The sequence below is a fragment of the Equus quagga genome, chromosome 4 (assembly GCF_021613505.1).
Source record: "Equus quagga isolate Etosha38 chromosome 4, UCLA_HA_Equagga_1.0, whole genome shotgun sequence".
Classification (NCBI taxonomy): Eukaryota; Metazoa; Chordata; class Mammalia; order Perissodactyla; family Equidae; genus Equus; species Equus quagga.
Genome location: NC_060270.1, coordinates 117,146,567 through 117,172,056, shown reverse-complemented (window position 1 = coordinate 117,172,056; position 25,490 = coordinate 117,146,567). Strand labels below are relative to the sequence as shown.

The 25,490-nt window shown below is 39.4% G+C and overlaps 1 protein-coding gene across 1 annotated transcript in view; it reads left to right on the top strand.

Moving 5' to 3' along the window:
* Positions 1-25,490, top strand: part of TTN (titin) — a 265,933-nt gene that overhangs the window by 189,343 nt on the left and 51,100 nt on the right. Inside the window, 43 exon segments of the mRNA XM_046658450.1 lie at positions 35-343; positions 432-622; positions 1,022-1,451; positions 2,210-2,518; positions 2,652-2,800; positions 2,887-2,919; positions 3,012-3,141; positions 3,231-3,530; positions 3,624-3,941; positions 4,940-5,236; positions 5,346-5,645; positions 5,733-6,047; positions 6,125-6,273; positions 6,733-6,883; positions 6,973-7,254; positions 8,527-8,829; positions 9,353-9,655; positions 9,757-10,038; positions 10,131-10,430; positions 10,524-10,826; positions 10,922-11,230; positions 11,346-11,627; positions 11,751-12,050; positions 12,136-12,429; positions 12,523-15,489; positions 15,803-16,123; positions 16,224-16,508; positions 16,606-16,905; positions 17,219-17,521; positions 17,942-18,217; positions 18,323-18,622; positions 18,714-19,016; positions 19,185-19,484; positions 19,976-20,263; positions 20,623-20,919; positions 21,008-21,310; positions 21,412-21,717; positions 22,585-22,872; positions 22,966-23,256; positions 23,347-23,634; positions 24,031-24,618; positions 24,709-24,813; positions 25,277-25,474. Of these exon segments, the coding sequence (XP_046514406.1) occupies positions 35-343; positions 432-622; positions 1,022-1,451; positions 2,210-2,518; positions 2,652-2,800; positions 2,887-2,919; positions 3,012-3,141; positions 3,231-3,530; positions 3,624-3,941; positions 4,940-5,236; positions 5,346-5,645; positions 5,733-6,047; positions 6,125-6,273; positions 6,733-6,883; positions 6,973-7,254; positions 8,527-8,829; positions 9,353-9,655; positions 9,757-10,038; positions 10,131-10,430; positions 10,524-10,826; positions 10,922-11,230; positions 11,346-11,627; positions 11,751-12,050; positions 12,136-12,429; positions 12,523-15,489; positions 15,803-16,123; positions 16,224-16,508; positions 16,606-16,905; positions 17,219-17,521; positions 17,942-18,217; positions 18,323-18,622; positions 18,714-19,016; positions 19,185-19,484; positions 19,976-20,263; positions 20,623-20,919; positions 21,008-21,310; positions 21,412-21,717; positions 22,585-22,872; positions 22,966-23,256; positions 23,347-23,634; positions 24,031-24,618; positions 24,709-24,813; positions 25,277-25,474 (14,646 nt within the window).

The following is a 25,490-nucleotide window of genomic DNA, read 5'->3' as shown; positions in this document are numbered from 1 at the left end:
TGCTATTTTTTTTCTATTTCGCTTCTCTTTGCAGTGCCTCCAACTATTAAGTTGCGCCTGGCTGTTCGAGGAGACACTATCAAAGTTAAGGCAGGAGAGCCTGTTAACATCCCCGCAGATGTGACAGGCCTTCCAATGCCTAAAATTGAGTGGTCCAAGAATGAAACTGTGATTGAAAAACCCACTGACGCACTTAAGATAACAAAGGAAGAAGTATCCCGAAGTGAGGCAAAGACTGAGCTTAGCATTCCCAAAGCAGTCCGGGCAGACAAAGGCACTTACACAGTTACTGCTTCCAATCGCCTTGGCTCAGTGTTCCGAAATGTTCACGTTGAAGTATATGGTAAGTGACATGCTTTTTTATATCAAAATGAAATCCAATGTCTGTTTAAGAATTGCCTTCTCAGTCTCCTCTGTTGGTTCCTTTCCAGATCGTCCATCCCCACCAAGAAATCTTGCTGTTACTGACATTAAAGCTGAATCTTGCTACTTGACTTGGGATGCTCCTCTAGACAATGGTGGCAGTGAAATTACCCATTATGTCATTGACAAACGTGATGCAAGTAGGAAGAAGAGTGAATGGGAGGAAGTCACCAACACTGCTGTAGAGAAGAGATATGGGGTAAACTCTTCTAAATATTTTCTTATACACATTAAAAGGATATGACTCTGAATTAACACTGTTCTAGCAAAACCTTGGAATTTAATGATTAAACTCAAAATCACAAGCTTTATTATAGTTTTTAGCACCATGCACATAAGGTCACTTAGTAAATACTGTTGGATATATGGATCCTCGTTTACTTGAGAGATCCACTATTAGGTACAATAAGTTTACATATTCTCATTTTAAAAGGCTTTCTCCATGTTTGAGTCTATATATTTTAAAACTATGCATTTATTTGAGCTTATAGATTTATTTCTTTTTATAGTCTTCCCTACCAAAATAACGAATTTTAAAATAAGTGAAAATCAAAGTAGTATATAGTTTTTATGAAATTACTATTCATCTGATTTCTAGATCTGGAAACTTATCCCCAATGGTCAGTATGAGTTCCGAGTAAGGGCAGTGAATAAATATGGAATCAGTGATGACTGCAAATCAGATAAGGTGGTCATTCAAGATCCTTATCGCCCACCTGGACCTCCGGGAAAACCAAAAGTCTTGGAGCGCACCAAAGGGTCGATGCTAGTGAGCTGGACTCCTCCTTTGGACAATGGCGGCTCTCCAATTACTGGCTACTGGCTGGAGAAGAGAGAAGAGGGAGGTGCCTACTGGTCACGTGTTAGCCGAGCACCAATAACTAAAACGGGATTGAAAGGCGTGGAATTTAATGTTCCTCGTTTGATTGAAGGCGTTAAATACCAGTTCAGAGCAATGGCAATAAATGCTGCAGGAGTTGGCCCTCCCAGTGAACCATCAGATCCGGCTGTTGCAGGAGATCCTATATGTAAGCATGCTTCCATCGCTGGAATTTATAAAGGGCAAAGCCACTAAATGCATAATTCTGCTCTTAAATTTCTTATATTTTTCTATGCCAAATTATTTTATTTATTAAAGTAAAAAGTTTCATTCTTACATAGACCATGAGAAATATATATGTATTGTATTTATGTGTGTGTATATATATACATACTATGCACATATATCCATATATGTGTATACATACACACATATATACACACACATACATAAAATCACATAGTTTTTCAACTCTTGGATTAAGCCTACTATTTTATGAGGAATCACAATAATAAAGACCCTGGACTATAAGCTCCTCTCTGCTCCCATACCTTAATAAACTTCTGTCTCCTTAGATCCTGTGGAAATTCTCTCTCCCACTAAACAATTAGACGCTCCAGTAGAAGTTCAACAAAAAGCAAAATGTTAACTTTTCAGTAATATTTATTGAACAAAGATATAAGATTGCCAAGCACAGTCTGTGAGGTCAAATAAAAGAAATTCTTCTGAAAGATCTATGAGCCGATCAGTTCAAAATTTTAAATACCATGATCTTAATGTTACTTTCATTTGCTTATGTTTCTCTTCTCTAGAAGGTCATTCTTTTAGTATTCCTATTTTAATATTTTAATAGGTTAAAAATAAAATATGATCATGTATAGTAAAACATTCTTATACATATAAAATCTTATATAAATCTAGCATTCTATCAGCTCCAAAATTTGATATATATTTTTTTCTTATTAGACCCACCTGGGCCACCTTCTTGCCCAGAGGTCAAAGATAAAACAAAGTCAAGCATCTCGCTAGCATGGAAACCTCCAGCCAAAGATGGTGGCAGTCCCATCAAAGGATACATTGTAGAAATGCAAGAGGAAGGTACTACTGACTGGAAAAAAGTAAATGAACCAGACAAACTTCTAACTACCTGTGAATGTGTGGTGCCGAATTTGAAAGAACTCAGGAAGTACAGATTCAGAGTAAAAGCTGTCAATGAAGCTGGTGAATCTGAACCAAGTGATACAACTGGAGAGATCCCTGCCACTGATATTCTAGGTACTAGTCCTTATTCCATTTATGTATTCATCTTCTGATCTCATTATGAAATTGATTAATTTACTGAAGATGTATTAATTACTGCTTTGAAAAAGGTGAGCTAAATCCTGTTATACTATTCATGATATTACAGAGGTACCAGAAGTTTTCATTGACATTGGAGCACAGGACTGTCTGATTTGTAAAGCTGGCTCACAGATTAGGATTCCTGCTGTCATCAAGGGACGCCCAACACCAAAATCATCTTGGGAATTTGATGGAAAGGCAAAGAAGGCATTGAAGGTAAGAAAATTATAATTCTCTGCATTTCCCTTTGAACCACTCTAAGGAACATTTACACTACAACTGACTATCTTCTTTTCCAATAGGATGGAGTTCATGACATACCTGAAGATGCACAGGTAAAAACAAGAACTAAAATAATTCAGAATATGGTTGACTTCAATGCTGCGACTATTTCATTCAATGTAAGACTACTATTTTCTTTGTACAGCTGGAGACTGCTGAAAACTCATCAGTAATTATTATTCCGGAGTGTAAACGATCTCATTCAGGCAAATACAGCATCACAGCCAAGAATAAAGCAGGACAAAAGACGGCAAATTGCAGAGTTAAAGTCATGGGTAAGAAAGATTTTAGAAGTTACTATGGAATAAGAACAAATGATTTTAAACAAAGTAACATCGCTTATATTGTGATTTGCATCCAACAGATGTACCAGGCCCACCCAAAGATCTGAAAGTCAGTGACATCACAAGGGGTAGTTGCAGACTTTCATGGAAGATGCCAGATGACGATGGAGGAGACAGGATCAAGGGTTATGTTATTGAGAAGAAGACTATTGATGGAAAAGCCTGGACTAAAGTCAATCCAAACTGTGGAAGCACCACATTTGTGATTCCTGATCTCATCTCTGAACAGCAGTATTTCTTCCGCGTGCGTGCAGAAAACCGTTTTGGTATTGGTGCACCTGTGGAAACCATTCAGAGGACCACTGCCAGAGATCCAATATGTAAGTTTTAAAATCTAAGATTAAAATAGCTTGTCAAACTTGAAATATATTGTTATAAATAATGCTTAATACTTCTTTTAACTCTTTTTAAAGATCCTCCTGATCCCCCTATTAAACTCAAGATTGGCCTCATAACAAAGAACACAGTACACCTGTCATGGAAACCCCCAAAGAATGATGGGGGCTCCCCTGTCACCCACTATATTGTTGAGTGTCTTGCATGGGACCCTACTGGGAAAAAGAAAGAAGCATGGAAACAGTGCAATAAGCGTGATGTGGAAGAACTGGAATTTACTGTGGAAGACCTCGTGGAGGGAGGGGAATATGAATTCAGAGTCAAAGCTGTCAATGCTGCCGGAGTCAGCAAACCTTCAGAAACTGTGGGCCCTGTGATTGTCAAAGATCAGACATGTAAGTATCAACACATTAACAGAGAATGTCTTCTTAATGAATGCTGTCCTAGATATTTAAGAGTAGTCCAAAATAAAGATATACCTACACATCAGGGAAGCTGCCATGGGTTGAGTGTGGACATGGGCACATTACTCAATCACTCATTCCCTCAACTTCCACAGAATTATTATATTTCCTTACATATTACCTTTCCTTTATTTAAAGGAGATGATGTTTGGAATTTCCACACTATGATTTTCTCCATGGCAGGCTGTTTTACTGATCAGAAGTTAAAGCAATTCCTCTGCATGCTCCTCAAAAGGAGCAAAATGTAGAAGTAACCAGTTATCTGCTCAGCAACTACTGAGACCCATTTGTCTTCACCATCAAATTTCTTTTCTTCTATTTGAGAAAAAGATATGTTTTAATAGATAAAATATACACCCAAATATGGTAACAATTCTCCCTTTAATTATTGTTACCGTCACTACTACTGTGTATTGCCTAGTTCTGTCTTCTAACTTTAGGAGGGCTGCAGTCACTACCCTCTTTGCTATTCTTATACTAAATTTATGGAAGATGGAAAATTGCTTTCCCTCTACTAGCAGTTATATTTCTTAAGAGGGGAATTCATCTCAGAATGAACATAGTGGGGCCCCTCATAACTCTGCATGAATATTAGAGGTAATATCATGACAGAACTCCCAAACCTAAACTACTGCAATGTTCACTTCTTTCTGCCCTTTTGTCAGAATATATACTTGCATAATGATACTAGGTAAGAGAGAGGCAATAGCTGATAGACAGCCATGTGCAGATCCAGTAAAGGATGATGGCCACATGTACCTGCTCCCAAATTGATGCAATAGTGTTGAAGACAGATCTGTCCTTATATTGGGCTGAGCTACAAAAGCCTGCCTGTAATAGATCCCAATAGCTTTACAGTCACTGTGAAATCTACTTTCTATCCTTCAGTACTTTATGTTCCTAATGACAACTTCTTTTTAATAATACAGGCCCACCATCAATTGAGCTCAAAGAATTTATGGAGGTTGAAGAAGGAACTGATGTCAACATAGTGGCCAAAATTAAAGGTGTGCCATTCCCAACACTAACCTGGTTTAAAGCGCCTCCAAAGAAGCCTGATAACAAAGAACCTGTTGTCTATGACACCCACGTCAACAAAGTGGTGGTGGATGATACTTGCAGCTTAGTTATTCCACAGTCTCGCCGGAGTGACACTGGCTTATATACTATCACAGCCGTGAATAACCTGGGAACAGCATCAAAGGAGATGAGACTGAATGTCCTTGGTAAAGATTGCATGGTTTTATTAAAATGACATGTTACTCTATTCATAAATAAAATATTTGGCTTTAAAATCATTCACTAATAAAGTTTTCCTTTTTAAAACCATCTTAGGTCGTCCCGGCCCTCCAGTGGGACCCATAAAGTTTGAATCTATTTCAGCAGATCAAATGACAATATCTTGGCTTCCACCTAAAGATGACGGTGGGTCTAAGATTACAAACTATGTAATTGAGAAAAGAGAACCTAACAGGAAGACCTGGGTGCACGTCACCAGTGAACCTACAGAGTGCATGTACACAATTCCCAAACTGCTTGAAGGCCATGAATATGTATTCCGAATCATGGCCCAGAATAAATATGGCATTGGCGAGCCTCTTGACAGTGAACCTGAAACAGCAAGAAACCTCTTTTGTAAGTAGGACATGTTTCACATATTGAGTCATTCTTATTTGTATTTTTCATAATTTCTTATAAATCAATGTGATTTTTTTTCCACAGCTGTCCCTGGAGCACCAGATAAACCAACAGTTAGCAGCGTGACTCGTAATTCCATGACTGTCAACTGGGAAGAGCCAGAATATGATGGAGGCTCTCCTGTGACAGGATACTGGCTAGAAATGAAAGATACCACTTCAAAGAGATGGAAGAGAGTTAATCGAGATCCTATTAAAGCCATGACTTTGGGTGTTTCTTATAAAGTGACTGGTCTTATCGAAGGTTCTGATTATCAATTCCGGGTATACGCGATCAATGCTGCTGGGGTGGGTCCAGCAAGTCTGCCATCAGACCCAGTGACTGCTAGAGATCCAATTGGTAAGCCTTGAAATTCCTTCTCCCCCAAAAGCGCCATGGAAAAGTCAAAAATACTAATGTATACTGGTTCTTTCCAGCCCCTCCTGGTCCTCCATTTCCCAAGGTCACAGACTGGACTAAATCAACTGCGGATTTGGAGTGGTCTCCTCCACTAAAAGATGGTGGATCCAGAGTAACTGGATACATTGTTGAATATAAAGAAGAAGGAAAAGAAGAATGGGAAAAGGTAGGTAACACTTGGCATTATGGAAATATACTATGAATAAACTAAAAATGTAGTAGGTATTTTCAAACCCATTAACTTCTATCTGTATTTTTTCGGACTAGTATATCACAAAAATAATATAATTATGACTGATAGTCCAAACATCTGTTATGTCAGAATCTAATCAAAGGTTAAGTCATGTTACTATTAACTTATCTTTGGCTATAAATCCTGAAAAAAGTGGAATAAATGAACAGTACAGGGTTTTTCAATCATTTGACAATAATTTTAAAACATAAGTCCTGACAAAGCATTCCATTCAGCGTTTACCTATAGTATCTGATCCCTAAAACCTAAACTGGCAATAGTTTTCCCAAAGAGAGTAGTCAAATAGGCTGTTGATTATGCTTTAGAAAGCTGCTAGAACAAGAAGCTACAAAGAACTATAGTAATTCTAAAATGCTTGTGATTTTTCCCTAGGCTAAAGATAAAGAAGTGAGAGGAACAAAACTTGTTGTGACAGGATTAAAAGAAGGAGCATTCTACAAATTTAGAGTTAGAGCAGTCAACATTGCCGGCATTGGAGAACCTGGAGAAGTTACAGATGCCATTGAAATGAAGGACAGACTTGGTAATTATTAATACTTGTATTATTTTATTGATATTTATGTTTGGGGTTGGACGTGAAAATCACATTTGTAACTTTCAATTGTGTTCCAGTGTTACCTGACGTTCAGCTGGATGCCAGCGTCAGAGACAGAATTGTGGTCCATGCTGGAGGAGTGATCCGGATCATCGCCTATGTGTCTGGAAAGCCTCCTCCAACGATCACATGGAACATGAATGAAAGAGCCTTACCTCAAGAAGCCAACATTGAGACCACAGCCATTAGCTCATCCATGGTCATCAAGAATTGCCAGAGGAGCCACCAAGGCGTCTATTCTCTTCTTGCCAAAAATGCGGCAGGAGAAAGAAAGAAGACCATTATCGTTGACGTATTAGGTAAATGCTTTCAATTTGTCCATGCACCTTTTAAAAATAACAGTTTTATTTCGCCTACAACCAAGCTATGTTATAATAAAACTATGTTACATACATTTTGGAAAATAAGAAAAATCACCCATAATTCCATTGACCACTATTAGCATTTTTTAAACATTTCCTCCTTGCTTTTTTTCCCCAGACATATTTCATATGGTCGTACTCCTACTATCATAAAGTTTTGTATGTTGCCTTTTTATATAAAATGCCACCATAAGCATTTACTATGGTAATGTATAGTTTTCGTAAAGGCAACTCTCCTGCAAATATACGTGAACGTACAACAGTTTCCCACAGCTGACCATTTTCACATCATGGGACTGTATCCTTATCTGCTAATTATCATAATAATGCAAAAATCCCTTTGAAGGGTTTCAGTACTCTAATTGAAGAGAAGTATCATATTTGGGTATCACTATTGCATTTCTAGTCACTGAATATAGAGTTGAACTCTACAAGGCTGTTTCATGCCTCTCAGTGCCTTATTCCAGTGATTTGCTCAGAAAGTGAAGCCCTCCCACGCGGATCTCTCTCAGCGTGTCTCTAGGCACAATCATACTCCAAATAGCCAGTTTTTATGTGAAAATAACCAGTTCTTTATTGAACATAATGTTATGAAAACACGTTATATTTTCATTAATGAAAATGGCGTAAGGAAAAAGATCTCACTGAGCAATAGTCCTGCAAGCTTTTAGGTTAGCTTCAAGTTCCTAAACACCCTTTTGCCCAATGGCTATTACTTTAATTTGAGAACTGGTGCACTTCCAGGTTAAATTTCAACCTTCCGAAAGGCCATTCTGAGTTTTGGGGCCTCCCATGCTGCTCCTTGATTCATTGTCACCCAGAAAAAAACTGCTCCTTTCCCTTCTGGAGAGTAAACTGGACACAAGAGGTGGCCGTGCGGCTCCTCATCCCTCTGCTGGCTCCCTCTAAGCATTGTCCTCCCTAGCTCCCTCCTATCTGAGTCTCAAATACTAAAAAGAAAAGCTACTGTTCCTTCAGCGTCTACTAAAACAGTGGCAACCAATAACTGTTGCAAACCTACTTCATATACAGATATGGTTGAATACAGAAACCAAGGGGAGGAAAAACAACTCAATTAATAATTAAGACCCCAAATCTGATTTTCTTCATAACATTTTTGTCTCCTTTTTAAAAACAGAGGGTGACAAATATTGAGCACTGTAGTTCATGAAAGACAAACAGCTAGAAATCTTTTCCTCTTATTTCCAGATGTGCCAGGTCCTGTTGGAATACCATTCCTGCCTCACAACCTAACCAATGACTCCTGCAAACTGACATGGTTTTCTCCAGAAGATGATGGAGGCTCTCCCATCACCAATTACGTCATTGAAAAGCGGGAAGCTGACCGCAAAGCATGGACACCAGTGACATGTACAGTTACCCGACAAAATGCTACCGTCCAGGGTCTCATTCAAGGAAAAGCCTACTTTTTCCGAATTGCAGCTGAAAATAGCATTGGCATGGGCCCATTTGTTGAGACAACAGAGGAACTTGTCATCAGAGATCCAATAAGTAAGTACAATTTAAAACAATTTCATCCTTAACCACTTCTTCAATCATTCAATGAAAGACTATGGTGACAAAATATGTGTATAAATGCCAAACATTTCATTCATTTGACTGGCATTCATTAAGCAACGATTCAGTATCTGATCTTGGTAGTATTTAAATGTGATTGTGAAAGAGATTATGAACATATATAGATTCTTCAATCCTCCTACGTATGCTACACTAAATTTTTTAAATTTCCCACTTAATGGCATAAATAGAAACTGAAGTAATTTCCTCACTCTAAAACTACAGACTCTGGAGACCTTTCCTAAATCGTTTGACTCAGTAAACCTGTATTTTCTCATCTGTCAGAGGAAATTAGATTGTATTGGGTCCTTTTTAGTTCTAATAGTTCTATGATGAGATCTCTTTTGTTACTTATCAAAGCAGACAGTCTAATGTTTAAATGCAATCCTCAAAAAGCATTATTTACTACATTCTTAACATGACATTTTTTTCATTAATTCCATACTTATTCTTGTAGCTGTACCAGAGCGTCCTGAAGACCTGGAAGTCAAAGAAGTTACTAAAGATTCTGTTACTTTGACTTGGAATCCTCCTAAGTATGATGGCGGATCAGAAATTATTAACTATGTCCTAGAAAGCCGTCTCATTGGAACTGAGAAGTTCCACAAAGTTACAAGTGACAACTTGCTTAGCAGAAAGTACACTGTTAAAGGCTTAAAAGAAGGTGATACCTATGAGTACCGTGTCAGTGCCGTCAATATTGTTGGACAAGGCAAACCATCCTTTTGCACCAAGCCAATCACTTGCAAGGATGAGCTGGGTATGTATCTAACGCAGCTTATACTTTGAAAACTTGTACATTTATATACTTATCATAAGACATCAGTAAAACTGATTTACCTTTATCATTGTTAATTTTAGCTCCTCCAACCCTTGACCTTGACTTCAGAGATAAGCTCACAATTCGAGTTGGTGAAGCTTTTGCCCTCACTGGCCGTTACTCAGGCAAACCAAAGCCTAAGGTTACTTGGTTCAAAGATGAAGCTGACGTGCTAGAAGATGACCGCACTCAAATAAAGACCACTCCAACAACACTTGCTCTAGAGAAGATCAAGGCCAAACGTTCTGATTCTGGCAAATACTGTGTGGTTGTGGAGAACAGTACAGGCTCTAGGAAAGGTTTCTGTCAAGTTAATGTTGTTGGTAAGTATTATTTAGCAAGAATAGATATTCTGTTCTTTCCAAAGCAGAAGTGGAAATAACGTTTTGTGATGTGATTTTTTTTTTCCCCACAGATCGTCCTGGACCACCAGTAGGACCGGTTATTTTTGATGAGGTAACCAAAGATCACATGATTATCTCTTGGAAGCCACCTTTAGATGATGGAGGCAGTGAAATTACCAATTATATTATTGAGAAGAAGGAGGTGGGCAAAGACGTTTGGATGCCGGTGACATCTGCATGTGCTAAAACAACATGCAAAGTTCCTAAACTGCTTGAAGGAAAAGATTATATTTTCCGTATACACGCCGAAAATTTGTATGGAATAAGTGATCCTCTGGTGTCTGATTCAATGAAAGCCAAAGATCGTTTCAGTATGTATTGCATTTCTTTTTAGTAATTCAATATTTGATATTGTTAGTAGGAAGAATTAAATTTCTAACACATTTTGCTAATATTTGTTATAGGGGTTCCTGATGCACCTGACCAGCCAATTGTTACAGAAGTTACCAAAGACTCTGCATTAGTTACATGGAACAAGCCAAATGATGGAGGAAAGCCCATCACAAACTACATCCTGGAAAAGAGGGAAACTATGACTAAACGATGGGTTCGAGTTACCAAAGAGCCTATCCACCCATACACTAAATTTAGGGTTCCTGACCTTCTAGAAGGGTGTTACTATGAATTCCGAGTTTCTGCAGAAAATGAAATTGGTATTGGAGACCCAAGCCCACCATCCAAACCAGTCTGTGCTAAAGATCCAATTGGTATAGTATTAAAGCATTCATTCTGTTTTCATATTATCCAACTTTGTTTTCCATTCTAATCTAACTCCTTTTTGTTTTTTTCTTTTATTATGTAGCTAAACCAAGCCCACCTGTTAATCCTGAAGCAATAGATACAACATGTAATTCAGTTGATCTAACTTGGCAGCCACCACGTCATGATGGTGGGAGCAAGATTCTGGGTTATATTGTTGAGTACCAGAAAGTTGGAGATGAAGAGTGGAAAAGAGCCAATCACACTCCTGAGTCATGTCCTGAAACTAAATATAAAGTCACTGGTCTCCGGGATGGTCAAAGCTATAAGTTCAGAATTAGAGCAGTCAATGAAGCTGGTGAATCGGACCCAGCTCATGTTCCGGAGCCAGTGCTAGTAAAAGACAGACTTGGTGAGTAAAATGTTCTCAGCTGCATTTTCAAGGAAGATAGGTGTCTCGCTGTATACACTTCATTGTAAAATACCTTAATGAATCAAATCTGAAAATACTGTTCTCTTTATTCTAGAACCCCCTGAGCTGATTCTTGATGCCAACATGGCAAGAGAACAACACATAAGGGTTGGTGATACTCTAAGACTTAGTGCCGTCATCAAAGGAGTGCCATTCCCAAAAGTAACTTGGAAAAAAGAAGACAGAGAGGCTCCAACTAAAGCAAGAATTGATGTTACTCCAGTTGGTAGCAAGCTTGAAATTCGTAATGCTGCCCATGAAGATGGTGGAATTTATTCCTTAACAGTGGAGAATCCAGCTGGTTCAAAAACTGTCTCAGTAAAAGTACTTGTATTAGGTAAGAATTTTAATACTTATGATGTACTTACTTTAATAACATATTAAAAGTAAATTCTGATATGTTTTGAGCTCTTGTCTGGATTAAATCACTTATATAACGGCATTATTTAACACTTTTCAGATAAGCCTGGACCACCTAGAGATCTGGAAGTCAGTGAAATCAGAAAAGATTCTTGCTACCTCACTTGGAAGGAACCATTGGATGATGGTGGTTCTGTTGTTACAAATTATGTGGTTGAGAGGAGAGATGTTGCCAGCGCCCAGTGGTCACCTCTTTCAACTACATCAAAGAAAAAGAGTCACTTGGCTAAGCATCTTAATGAAGGCAGTCAGTATCTCTTCCGAGTAGCTGCTGAGAACCAGTATGGACGTGGTCCTTTTGTTGAAACACCTAAACCCATCAAGGCTGTGGATCCCCTACGTAAGTTGCTTTCTCTGGATACAAAAGTATTGTTTGACTGCTTCTGAGAATATTATTTATTTATCATAACTTCTTCTTTTGAAAGATCCCCCAGGGCCACCGAAGAACCTACACCACGTAGACGTTGACAAGAATGAAGTCTCCCTTGTTTGGAATAAGCCAGATCGTGATGGTGGTTCTCCAATCACTGGATATTTGGTGGAATATCAAGAAGAGGGCACCGAAGATTGGATTAAGTTCAAGACTGTGACAAACTTAGAGTGTGTTGTTACTGGACTACAACAAGGAAAAACCTATAAATTCCGTGTAAAAGCTGAAAATATTGTGGGTCTTAGTCTCCCTGATACAACTATCCCAATAGAATGTCAAGAAAAACTAGGTAATTTTTGGATTGGCATTATTATTTTATTTCTTTTTAACATTATTCGTATTGTGAAAATCAAAATCTAATTTCCTCATGTTTACTTTCCAGTGCCTCCATCTGTGGAACTGGATGTGAAATTAATTGAAGGCCTTGTGGTAAAAGCTGGAACTACAGTCAGATTCCCTGCCATTATAAGGGGTGTACCTGTTCCTACTGCAAAGTGGACAACCGATGGGAGTGAGATTAAAACAGATGATCACTACACAGTTGAAACTGACAGCTACTCATCAGTGCTTACCATTAAGAACTGCTTAAGGAAAGACACTGGGGAATATCAAATCACAGTTTCCAATGCAGCTGGCAGCAAAACAGTAGCCGTCCATCTTACTGTTCTTGATGTTCCTGGTCCACCAACAGGTCCTATTAATATTCTGGAAGTTACCCCTGAACATATGACTATCTCATGGCAGCCACCTAAGGATGATGGAGGAAGCCCTGTGATAAATTATATCGTTGAGAAAAAAGATACAAGGAAAGACACGTGGGGTGTTGTCTCTTCAGGAAGCAGTAAGACAAAGCTGAAAGTCCCACATCTACAAAAGGGTTTTGAATATGTCTTCCGAGTTAGAGCAGAGAATAAGATGGGTGTTGGTCCTCCCCTTGACTCCGTACCTACTGTTGCTAAACACAAGTTTAGTCCTCCATCTCCTCCTGGTAAACCAGTGGTTACTGACATAACTGAAAATGCTGCAACAGTGTCTTGGACTCTGCCTAAATCTGATGGTGGCAGTCCTATAACTGGTTACTATGTGGAACGTCGAGAAATAACTGGCAAATGGGTGAGGGTCAACAAAACACCTATAACTGAGCTGAAGTATACAGTGACTGGACTCTATGACGGAAATACATATGAGTTTAGAGTTTTTGCTGAAAATCTTGCAGGACTAAGCAGTCCATCCCCAAGTTCTGACCCAATAAAAGCTTGCCGACCCATCAAACCACCTGGACCACCTATTAATCCTAAACTGAAAGACAAGACCAGAGAAACAGCTGACTTGGTGTGGACAAAGCCTCTCAGTGACGGTGGTAGCCCCATTCTAGGCTATGTAGTGGAATGTCAGAAACCTGGTACAGCACAATGGAACAGGATTAATAAAGATGAACTCATTAGGCAATGTGCCTTTAGGGTACCTGGTCTAATTGAAGGAAATGAATACAGATTCCGTATAAAGGCAGCTAATATTGTGGGGGAGGGAGAGCCAAGAGAACTAGCAGAATCTGTGATTGCAAAAGACATCCTTCATCCTCCAGAAGTAGAACTTGATGTTACTTGTCGTGATGTTATTACTGTTAGAGTGGGCCAAACTATCCGCATTCTTGCTCGAGTCAAAGGCAGACCTGAACCAGACATAACTTGGTCCAAGGAAGGCAAAGCATTGGTCCGAGAAAAGCGAGTTGACATAATTCACGATCTACCTCGTGCTGAGTTACAAATTAAAGAAGCTATTAGAGCTGATCATGGCAAGTATATCATCTCAGCTAAGAACAGCAGTGGACATGCCCAAGGTTCCACTATCGTTAATGTCCTTGACAGACCCGGGCCTTGCCAGAATTTAAGGGTTAGCAATGTAACTAAAGAGAACTGTACGATTGCTTGGGAAAACCCACTAGATAATGGTGGCTCAGAAATAACAAATTTCATAGTAGAATACCGCAAACCCAACGAGAAAGGCTGGTCAATTGTTGCTTCAGATGTCACTAAGCGATTAATCAAGGCCAACCTTTTAGCCAACAATGAATACTATTTCCGAGTTTGTGCAGAGAATAAAGTAGGTGTTGGGCCAACCATTGAAACAAAAACTCCAATTCTGGCTATTAACCCTATTGATAGACCAGGTGAGCCTGAAAACCTTCATATTGCAGACAAAGGAAAGACATTTGTCTATCTAAAGTGGCGGCGGCCTGACTATGACGGTGGTAGCCCAAATCTATCATATCATGTTGAGAGGAGGCTGAAGGGCTCTGCAGACTGGGAAAGAGTGCACAAAGGCAGCATTAAAGAAACCCACTACATGGTTGACAAGTGTGTTGAAAACCAGATTTATGAGTTTAGAGTGCAAACAAAGAATGAAGGTGGGGAAAGTGACTGGGTAAAGACAGAGGAAGTTGTTGTGAAGGAAGACTTACAGAAACCAGTACTTGAGCTGAAATTAAGTGGTGTGCTAACTGTCAAAGCAGGGGACACCATTAGACTTGAGGCAGGTGTTAGAGGCAAACCATTTCCAGAAGTTTTATGGACCAAGGATAAAGATGCTACGGACTTAACAAGATCACCGAGGGTCAAGATTGATACCAGTGCTGATTCATCTAGATTTTCTCTTACCAAAGCAAAGCGAAGTGATGGTGGTAAATATGTAATTACAGCAACTAACACAGCTGGCAGTTTTGTGGCCTATGCCACTGTCAATGTTCTAGATAAGCCTGGTCCTGTAAGAAATCTGAAAATTACTGATGTGTCCAGTGATAGGTGTACTATTTGCTGGGATCCACCAGAAGATGACGGCGGCTGTGAAATCCAAAATTATATTCTAGAAAAATGTGAGAGTAAGCGAATGGTTTGGTCTACCTATTCTGCTACTGTCTTAACAACTGGTGCTACAGTAACACGCCTCATAGAAGGAAATGAATACATTTTCAGAGTCCGTGCAGAAAATAAAATAGGCACAGGGCCTCCAACGGAAAGTAAACCGGTCATTGCAAAAACCAAATATGATAGACCTGGTCGCCCTGATCCCCCAGAAGTCACTAAAGTAAGCAAAGAAGAGATGACTGTGGTTTGGACTCCACCTGAATATGATGGTGGGAAGTCCATCACAGGATACTTTTTGGAGAAAAAGGAAAAACATGGAACACGATGGGTCCCTGTTAACAAGAGTGCAATCCCCGAGAGACGTCTGAAAGTACAGAATCTCCTCCCAGGACATGAATATCAGTTCCGTGTCAAGGCAGAAAATGAAATTGGAATTGGAGAACCAAGCTTGCCATCAAAACCAGTAGTGGCAAAAGACCCCATAGGTATGATGTTCTTGCTTTTTCTGATATTACACCAACTCTTAATCTCAACATAGGGGTATTATACAAATAAGTTAAATCCGTAACATCAGAATTTCATTTTAGCCAATATTTTTCCAAAAAGATCTCTTACCAAATCACCTAAAATGTACAAACAATGTGGATTCTAATTTTATGAAGGAAAATAAGGACTTGGTAATCGAGAAATTGAATGCCCAATCTTTGATTGAGAATGGACTGTATAAAATTACACATTAAAATATCACTAGTAGTGGTTAACCATGTGTAAATTTATTCTTATATAATTGATTTTCAGAACCACCTGGTCCACCAACCAATCTCAAAGTGGTTGATACGACCAAAAGTTCTATAACCCTTGCATGGGGAAAACCGGTGTATGATGGTGGCGCGCCGATAATTGGATATGTTGTGGAAATGAGACCAAAAAGACCAGATATGTCACCTGATGAAGGCTGGAAAAGATGTAATGCGGCAGCACAGCTTGTTCGCATGGAATTCACTGTCACCAGCTTGGATGAAAACCAGGAATACGAGTTCAGGGTGTGTGCCCAAAACCAGGTTGGCATTGGGCGCCCTGCAGAACTAAAGGATGCTATTAAACCTAAAGAAATCCTAGGTGAGGCCCTATTTTACCACTTGATTCATTCATACTTCACTTCTCATGTCAATTCCCCACATTCTAAAAAGTCAACTAATGGCTTTCATGTCATTGGCAGAACCTCCGGAGATTGATTTGGATGCCAGCATGAGAAAACTGGTCACAGTGAGAGCAGGATGCCCTATTCGACTATTTGCCATAATAAGAGGGCGACCAGCCCCTAAAGTCACTTGGCGAAAAGTGGGTATCGATAATGTCGTCAGAAAAGGACAAGTCGATCTGGTTGACACTATGGCCTTCCTTGTCATCCCCAATTCTACCCGTGATGACTCAGGAAAATATTCCTTGACGCTTGTAAACCCGGCAGGAGAAAAGGCAGTGTTTGTGAACGTCAGAGTATTAGGTGGGTTACTAACGAGCTTCTTCCTCCCCTTCAAAAATGCATTAGTTAATAAGGAGGCTGAGGAGACACGTATATCTGATTTTGTGGTTCTTTACAGATACTCCTGGACCTGTGTCTGATTTAAAAGTTTCAGATGTCACTAAAACATCATGCCACATTTCCTGGGGCCCTCCTGAGAACGATGGTGGGAGCCAAGTGACACATTATATTGTGGAGAAACGTGAGGCCGACAGAAAGACATGGTCAACTGTTACCCCGGAAGTTAAGAAAACAAGCTTCCAAGTCACCAATCTTGTCCCTGGGAATGAGTATTTCTTCAGAGTAACTGCTGTCAATGAGTATGGCCCTGGTGTCCCAACAGACGTCCCCAAACCAGTGCTTGCATCTGATCCGCTCTGTAAGTAGCATCGTTTCTTCCTCCTTTTAACACCAATCACCTTACTTTAGCAAGGTCAAGATACCAAAAACATTTTAATCCACTACTGAAAGGGCTTCAATTTGTAGAAATCCAAAATAGTACAAATAAATATCTAAGTCACTCATTAAAGGCTCTTTCGATCTGCCTCATCTTTTACTTTCTTCTTTCAACACAACAAACCCCAGTTTCCATAGACTTTGAAGCAAGTGGAATATTAAAACATCTATGTTTATTAACAAAGGGATTTGACTAGGTTACCTGGACAGTTTTCTAACTCACGTTTTTCTTCTAGGTGAGCCGGATCCCCCAAGGAAACTAGAAGTGACTGAAATGACAAAGAGCAGCGCTGCATTAGCCTGGTTACCACCCTTGCGTGATGGAGGCGCTAAGATCGATGGCTATATCATTAGTTACAGAGAAGAAGAGCAGCCTGCAGATCGCTGGACGGAGTACTCAGTGGTGAAAGACCTCAGCCTTGTTGTCACTGGCCTAAAGGAAGGAAAGAAATATAAATTTAGAGTAGTGGCCAGAAATGCTGTTGGAGTCAGTTTGCCAAGAGAAACTGAAGGAGTGTACGAAGCGAAAGAACAGCTGTGTAAGTAGTCATTGTCTCATTTTTATCATATAATGAAAGTTTATTAGAATTTTCTTTTGACATGGAGACATTTCTCCCTGAGGCTTGTAGTTCCAGAAATTCGGGGAAAATAGTAGAGAACAGTGGTTTTCGAAACATTTGAGTCCACAACACATAGTACATACACTAAATCATGACACAGTATGCAATGCATATATATAGCTAAAAAAAAGTTTCTTGAATCCTTATTATGTATGCTGGACTGTGATATTGTCTATTTGATTCGATCTCATTCTTTTTAAAAAATATTAGCTGTAATGCAAACATTAATTTGAACCCACTAAGGGTTACAATCCACAATTTAAAAAACACAAGTATAGTTTCCCACCAGAGGATATTTAACCTCCCTGCAAAATTAATGTATTTTCATTTTACTTTTAGTGCCACCAAAGATCCTTATGCCAGAGCAAATTACTATCAAAGCTGGGAAGAAACTCCGAATTGAAGCCCATGTGTATGGAAAGCCTCATCCGACCTGTAAATGGAAAAAAGGAGAAGATGAAGTTGTCACATCCAGCCACTTGGCAGTGCATAAAGCAGACAATTCTTCAATTCTGATCATAAAAGATGTTACTAGGAAAGACAGTGGTTACTATAGCCTCACAGCAGAGAACAGTTCTGGAACAGACACTCAGAAAATCAAAGTCATTGTCATGGGTAGGTCAAGTGTTAAACAAATGGCCATCTACATATGAAGGTCAGAAACATTTTTTTCCTATCAAATCCCTTGTTCTTATATTTCTTTCCTCTTGGTCCATGCAGATGCTCCCGGGCCTCCTCAGCCTCCATTTGACATTTCTGACATAGACGCCGATGCTTGCACCCTGTCGTGGCACATCCCTCTGGAGGATGGAGGCAGTAGCATCACCAATTACATAGTGGAGAAGTGTGACGTGAGCCGAGGTGATTGGGTGACAGCTCTAGCTTCAGTGACAAAAACTTCCTGCAGAGTTGGAAAACTGATCCCCGGGCAGGAGTACATCTTCCGAGTCCGTGCTGAAAATCGATTCGGCATTTCAGAGCCTCTCACATCTCCAAAGATGCTGGCTAAGTTCCCATTTGGTATGTTTCTTTCAGGAAGAAAAAAATTATGTTTTATTTCTAGTCTGTTACTTAAGGTAGAAACTGACATTTCTCTTGTCTTCATCTCCAGGTGTTCCTAGTGAACCAAAGAATGCACGAGTCACTAAAGTCAACAAAGACTGCATATTTGTGGCATGGGACAGACCAGACAGTGATGGAGGGAGCCCCATTACCGGTTACCTGATTGAACGCAAAGAAAGAAACAGTTTGCTCTGGGTGAAAGCTAATGATACTCCTGTCCGGTCAACTGAATATCCTTGTGCAGGCCTTGTAGAAGGTCTTGAGTATTCATTCAGAATATATGCCCTAAACAAAGCTGGATCCAGCCCACCTAGCAAACCAACAGAATATGTAACTGCAAGAATGCCGGTTGGTGAGTAATGTTTTTTTTTTTTTAGTATTATGGTGGCACATTTAAATCTTGGAGTCTCTGAAGATTACTACTTCCATTCAGGAATATGTTCTGGGTGATAATATGAAATATGGAAGTTTAAAACTTTTGCTATTAAGATAATGCTGAGAGCACTTCCTTTGGTTTTAGATCCTCCTGGAAAGCCTGAAGTTATTGATGTTACCAAGAATACGGTATCCCTTATCTGGGCTCGTCCGAAGCATGATGGAGGCAGCAAAATTATTGGCTATTTTGTAGAAGCTTGCAAGCTTCCTGGTGATAAGTGGGTACGGTGCAATACTACACCTCACCAGATTCCCCAGGAAGAGTACACAGTTACTGGCTTAGAAGAGAATGCTCAGTATCAATTTAGAGCAATTGCCAAGACTGCAGTAAACATTAGCCAGCCTTCTGAACCTTCTGATCCAGTGACCATCGTCGCAGAAAATGGTAAGATTCTGTAGAGTATTATAGGCAAAGGTGGACAACACCCATAATGTATATTTTTCCTATTAAAAAATTAAATCTATATCTACAGAAAAAAGGACAAGTAAAATGATAGGTACTTTGTATACAGACACTAAAAATTATGATATGGAGAATCTTAATAGCATGTTAAACTAAAAAGCAGGGTACAAAACTGTGAGGACCATATAATTTCAACCATACATGTGCACAGAAAGATGACAAAGAAATGCACCAGAATGCTACTAGTGAAAATTTAAGGATGTTGGAATTATGGGTGATCTTTACTTGTCTCTTTATACTGTTAGCATGATCAGATTTCTACATTAAACCTGTATTTCTTTTATAATGAATATGTTACTTTTAAAAATCTCATCTTGAAAGAGATAGAGCATATGATTTTCCCACTTTTATTAATAAGAATTATATAATATAGCTTTGCATATATTAAATCCTTTTATCTTTTTTCTTTCCAGTTCCTCCCAGAATAGACCTGAGTGTGGCTATGAAATCTTTGCTTACTGTAAAAGCTGGAACTAACGTTTGCCTGGATGCTACTGTTTTTGGTAAACCAATGCCAACAGTCTCCTGGAAGAAGGAAGGCACACTGCTACAACCAGCAGAAGGCATAAAGATGGCCATGAAGCGAAACCTGTGCACCCTGGAGCTGTTCAGTGTGAACAGAAAGGACTCAGGAGACTATACCATTACTGCTGAAAATTCAAGTGGTTCCAAATCAGCCACCATTAAGCTTAAAGTGTTAGGTAACTAAAGTGTTTAATTAGAAGCTCATATTTTACTTTGGTTAATGTGATATAATAGAATTTATGAAATAATATCTGAGAAAAGATACACATTCACATGTATCTTTTGTAGTCACAGAATTATTCTTAGAACAATAGTGTTTTAGAGCTAAAAAGAGCATTAGAGATCACATATTCCAGATATACAATTTTATGTGTGAGGAAATTAAGATTCTGGAAAATTCAGTGACTTGCAAGGTCATACAGGAAGTGAATGACAATATAAAAACTACAGCCCAGGTCTCCAGACCTCCACTCTACTCATTCCCCATTTCATGTGTGTCAGTGAAAGACTTCACTTTTCTTTCTTGTGCTTTCAGATAAACCAGGTCCTCCAGCATCTGTTAAAATCAACAAAATGTATTCAGATCGTGCAATGCTTTCTTGGGAACCACCTCTTGAAGACGGAGGCTCAGAAATCACCAACTATATTGTTGACAAACGTGAAACAAGCAGACCCAACTGGGCACAAGTCTCTGCTACTGTGCCCATCACCAGCTGCAGCGTGGAGAAACTCATAGAGGGCCATGAGTATCAGTTCCGAATTTGTGCTGAAAATAAATATGGAGTGGGCGACCCGATCTTCACTGAACCAGCAGTTGCTAAAAACCCATATGGTAGGAACATTTTCCTGTGGTATTTCATTTTACTTTTTAAATATTACCTTTTAGCCTGGGAGATTAACTTTTCAGTTAATCTCTGCAGACCCACCTGGACGCTGTGATCCTCCTGTTATTAGCAACATCACCAAAGATCATATGACAGTAAGCTGGAAACCGCCAGCAGATGATGGCGGCTCACCCATCACTGGCTATTTGGTGGAAAAGCGGGAAACCCAGGCAGTAAACTGGACTAAGGTCAACAGAAAGCCTGTTATAGAAAGAACAATAAAAGCAACAGGTCTCCAAGAAGGCACCGAATACGAGTTCCGAGTTACAGCAATAAATAAGGCTGGACCAGGCAAACCCAGCGATGCATCCAAAGCTGTTTATGCCCAGGACCCTCTCTGTAAGTTTTCATGAAAGAGTCTCATGTCCTGTGTTCTAATCAGTGTTGAACAACCAGTAATTAGGTTTTAATGAAAATTTTCTATTATTTCTTATCCTCAGATCCTCCTGGCCCACCAGCTTTTCCTAAAGTATATGATACAACGCGTAGCTCCGTGAGTCTATCTTGGGGCAAGCCAGCCTATGACGGTGGTAGCCCTATCATTGGTTACCTTGTTGAAGTAAAACGAGCTGACTCTGATAACTGGGTGAGGTGCAATTTACCACAGAAGCTACAGAAGACCCGCTTTGAGGTTACCGGCCTGCTGGAAAACACAGAGTATCAATTCCGCGTGTATGCCGTTAATAAGATTGGATACAGTGACCCCAGTGATGTGCCAGACAAACATTGTCCCAAGGACATCTTAAGTAAGTATTACCAGGAGAAATATATAGAGCTTTTCTCATCAGTCATATTGTTAAACTGATGAGATTTATTTATTTCCAAGCTTTAGAGTTGGTAAGTCTAGGAGTACGTTTTAGGAGAGCTGGATCAGTACTTTATGGTATAACAGGCCAAATATTATGCAAGGTGATTTGTGGTTTTGAAAAGCTTTTCATATTTACATGAAAGTTTCATGTCTTCAAAAGAAGATGAAATATAGAAATTTTATTTTGAGATTAAAGAGTTTTTTAGACTAAGTAGTGAGCTATTTATCATTCTTGTAGTTTTTATTTTCTCTTCTAATCCACTCCTCTCCATAAGTATGTAATTGGTAGGCTGTCCATCTTAATTTCCTTCCTCACCATTTCTGCTATTCACTTATTCACCGTAACCAAGTCTCCCTGTATTTTGAATTACTTGGTGTTATACTTCATTCCCTGTGTACTTTTATTCCAACAATGAAATAAAGCAGGAGAGCCAGACTATACGGCAGAGTGCCTTCATGGAATGTAAACAAGAAAAACAAGAATGGAAGAAAACCAAGAGCCAATCTTCTATTTTTAATATACAGAGAGTTTGAGAGTTTGTAGGGTTCATGGGAAGAGGAGGTACAGATCCTCCAGGGAAAACTTGGCTTAGCCTATAGGACACTGGAAAATAGAGAGATCAACTATTGCTACAGAATATTAAAATAGTTGGCAAAAGTCTTGAGGATTATATTAAGCATTTTTTAAAGAACAAGGAATCAGTTATGGAAAAGAAACTATTTTAGAAGTGATAAGACCAGTCCTTGGAAATGCATTTGACCATTAAATTATTACTTTAACTTTCTTCACTCTAAAATTAAACAGTTCCACCTGAGGGAGAACTTGATGCCGATTTGAGGAAAACACTCATATTACGTGCTGGAGTTACAATGAGACTGTATGTACCAGTAAAAGGACGTCCACCTCCAAAGATAACTTGGTCTAAACCAAATGTCAATCTAAGAGAAAGGATTGGACTGGACATAAAGTCAACTGACTTTGACACTTTCTTGCGCTGTGAAAATGTAAACAAATATGATGCAGGAAAATATATCTTGACTCTGGAGAACAGCTGTGGTAAAAAGGAGTATACCATCGTAGTGAAAGTGCTCGGTAGGTCTATTTGAAAAAACAATCATATATGTTACAAATGTTGTCTACATATTTTTTATGTATTCATTTCTTATTTACCCACTATTTATGCAGATACTCCTGGGCCACCCGTCAATGTGACTGTTAAGGAAATATCCAAAGATTCTGCTTATATTACCTGGGATCCTCCCATTATTGATGGTGGAAGCCCTATCATAAATTATGTGGTAGAAAAACGTGATGCAGAGAGGAAGTCCTGGTCTACAGTGACAACTGAGTGCTCAAAAACAAGCTTCAGAGTATCGAACTTGGAGGAGGGAAAATCCTACTTCTTCAGGGTGTTTGCTGAAAACGAGTATGGCATTGGTGATCCCGGTGAAACACGTGATGCCGTCAAAGCTTCTGGTGAGCAAATGAGCTGCCACCCCATCATTTTGAGTGACGTCTTACCTTGTTTATCTGGGGCTTAGACTTATCATTTTTCCTTTGCTTTAGAAACCCCTGGACCAGTTGTGGACCTGAAAGTGACGTCTGTAACTAAGTCATCTTGTAGCATAGGCTGGAAAAAGCCTCGCAGTGATGGTGGAAGTCGAATAATTGGATATGTGGTTGATTTCTTGACCGAAGAAAATAAGTGGCAACGAGTTATGAAATCAGCAAGCTTACAGTACTCCACAAAAGATTTGACTGAAGGGAAGGAATATACCTTCAGAGTGAGTGCTGAGAATGAAAATGGAGAAGGAACCCCAAGTGAAATCACTGCTGTAGCAAAGGATGATGTTGGTAAGTCAACCACACATTTTCATTTTCCCTTTATTGTCATCAAAAGTAAGCTCTTGAGCCCTACTCACGGCCGATATAAAAATCTTTTAAAAACTATAATGATCTGAAAATTTTAATTGCTTGGTCTTAAAAATAACAATAATTTGGGTCTGTCCCTGTGGCCGAGTGGTTAAGTTCGTGCGCTCTGCTGCAGGCGGCCCAGTGTTTCAAATCCTGGGCGCGGACATGGCACTGATCAAACCACACTGAGGCAGTGTCCCACATGCCACAACTAGAAGGACCCACAATGAAGAATATACAACTATGTACCGGGGGGCTTTGGGGAGAAAAAGAAAAAAAACATAAAATTTTAAAAAGAAAACCAACAAACAATAATTTATCTCTGCTGTTTTACAGTGGCTCCTGACCTTGACTTAAAGGATCTACCTGATTTGTGCTACTTGGCTAAAGAAAACAGCAACTTCCGTCTGAAGATCCCCATAAAAGGCAAGCCAGCTCCATCAGTATCCTGGAAGAAAGGAGAAGATCCTCTAGCAACTGACACAAGAGTCAGTGTTGAGTCATCTGCAGTCAACACAACTCTTGTAGTATATGATTGCCAAAAATCTGATGCTGGAAAATACACAATCACACTGAAAAATGTTGCTGGCACCAAGGAAGGAACTCTCTCTATAAAAGTTGTTGGCAAGCCTGGCATCCCCACTGGGCCAATCAAATTTGAGGAAGTCACAGCAGAAGCCATAACCTTAAAGTGGGGTCCTCCAAAGGACGATGGAGGTTCTGAAATCACCAACTATATCCTAGAGAAGAGAGATTCTGTAAACAACAAGTGGGTGACCTGTGCCTCAGCTGTCCAGAAAACCACATTTAGAGTAACCAGACTTCACGAGGGTATGGAATACACCTTCAGGGTCAGTGCCGAAAATAAATACGGTGTAGGAGAGGGCCTGAAATCGGAGCCAATTGTTGCTAAACATCCATTCGGTAAGTGTCTCAAAGTCAGAAAACATAAAGCAAAACGTGGTTTTGAGGAAGTTCTTTATTATAAATCTTGGATTATCTACTTTTTCCTAGATGTGCCTGATGCTCCCCCACCTCCCAATATTGTGGATGTCAGACATGATTCAGTATCTCTAACTTGGACTGACCCCAGGAAAACCGGTGGCTCTCCAATTACAGGTAATTAGTTTGCTTTTACATTAATGTTTCTTCCAAATCTTCCTCCCTGAGAACAAGCTGAATGCATGCTCCTTATTTATAGCACCATCTGCGTACTCAATAATGTATCTTCCTTTCAGTACATTATGCATTCAGTATATTAAGCATTAATTTAGCTACTTAATTAAGCTAATGCTTAATTTCAATGAACACCTCCTAATATAACAGTTATTAAAGAAAGTCTTTCTAGTGATATTATCTATTTTTGTAAGTTAAAATTTTTCAAGAGAAGGTGCATTAAATATGCATATTCCAAGAGAAAAAAATGGTCCTATGCCTGGGGATTAAAGCGTAGATACTAGCGAGAAGGATTATTTGTTGCATATGTCCATAAATAAGGTATTCGGGCAAAAACATATGTATTTAAAAAGCAGGCTACATTTGCACTTTCTATCAGAATTGACGCATCACTGGTCTTTCGTAGGGTATCATATTGAGTTCAAGGAAAGAAACAGCCTCTTGTGGAAGAGAGCTAACAAGACTCCTATTAGGATGAAAGACTTCAAAGTGACAGGATTAACTGAAGGCCTTGAATATGAATTCCGAGTCATGGCTATCAATTTAGCAGGAGTAGGAAAGCCAAGCCTGCCATCAGAGCCAGTTGTGGCACTTGATCCAATTGGTAAGTCATTGCTCAA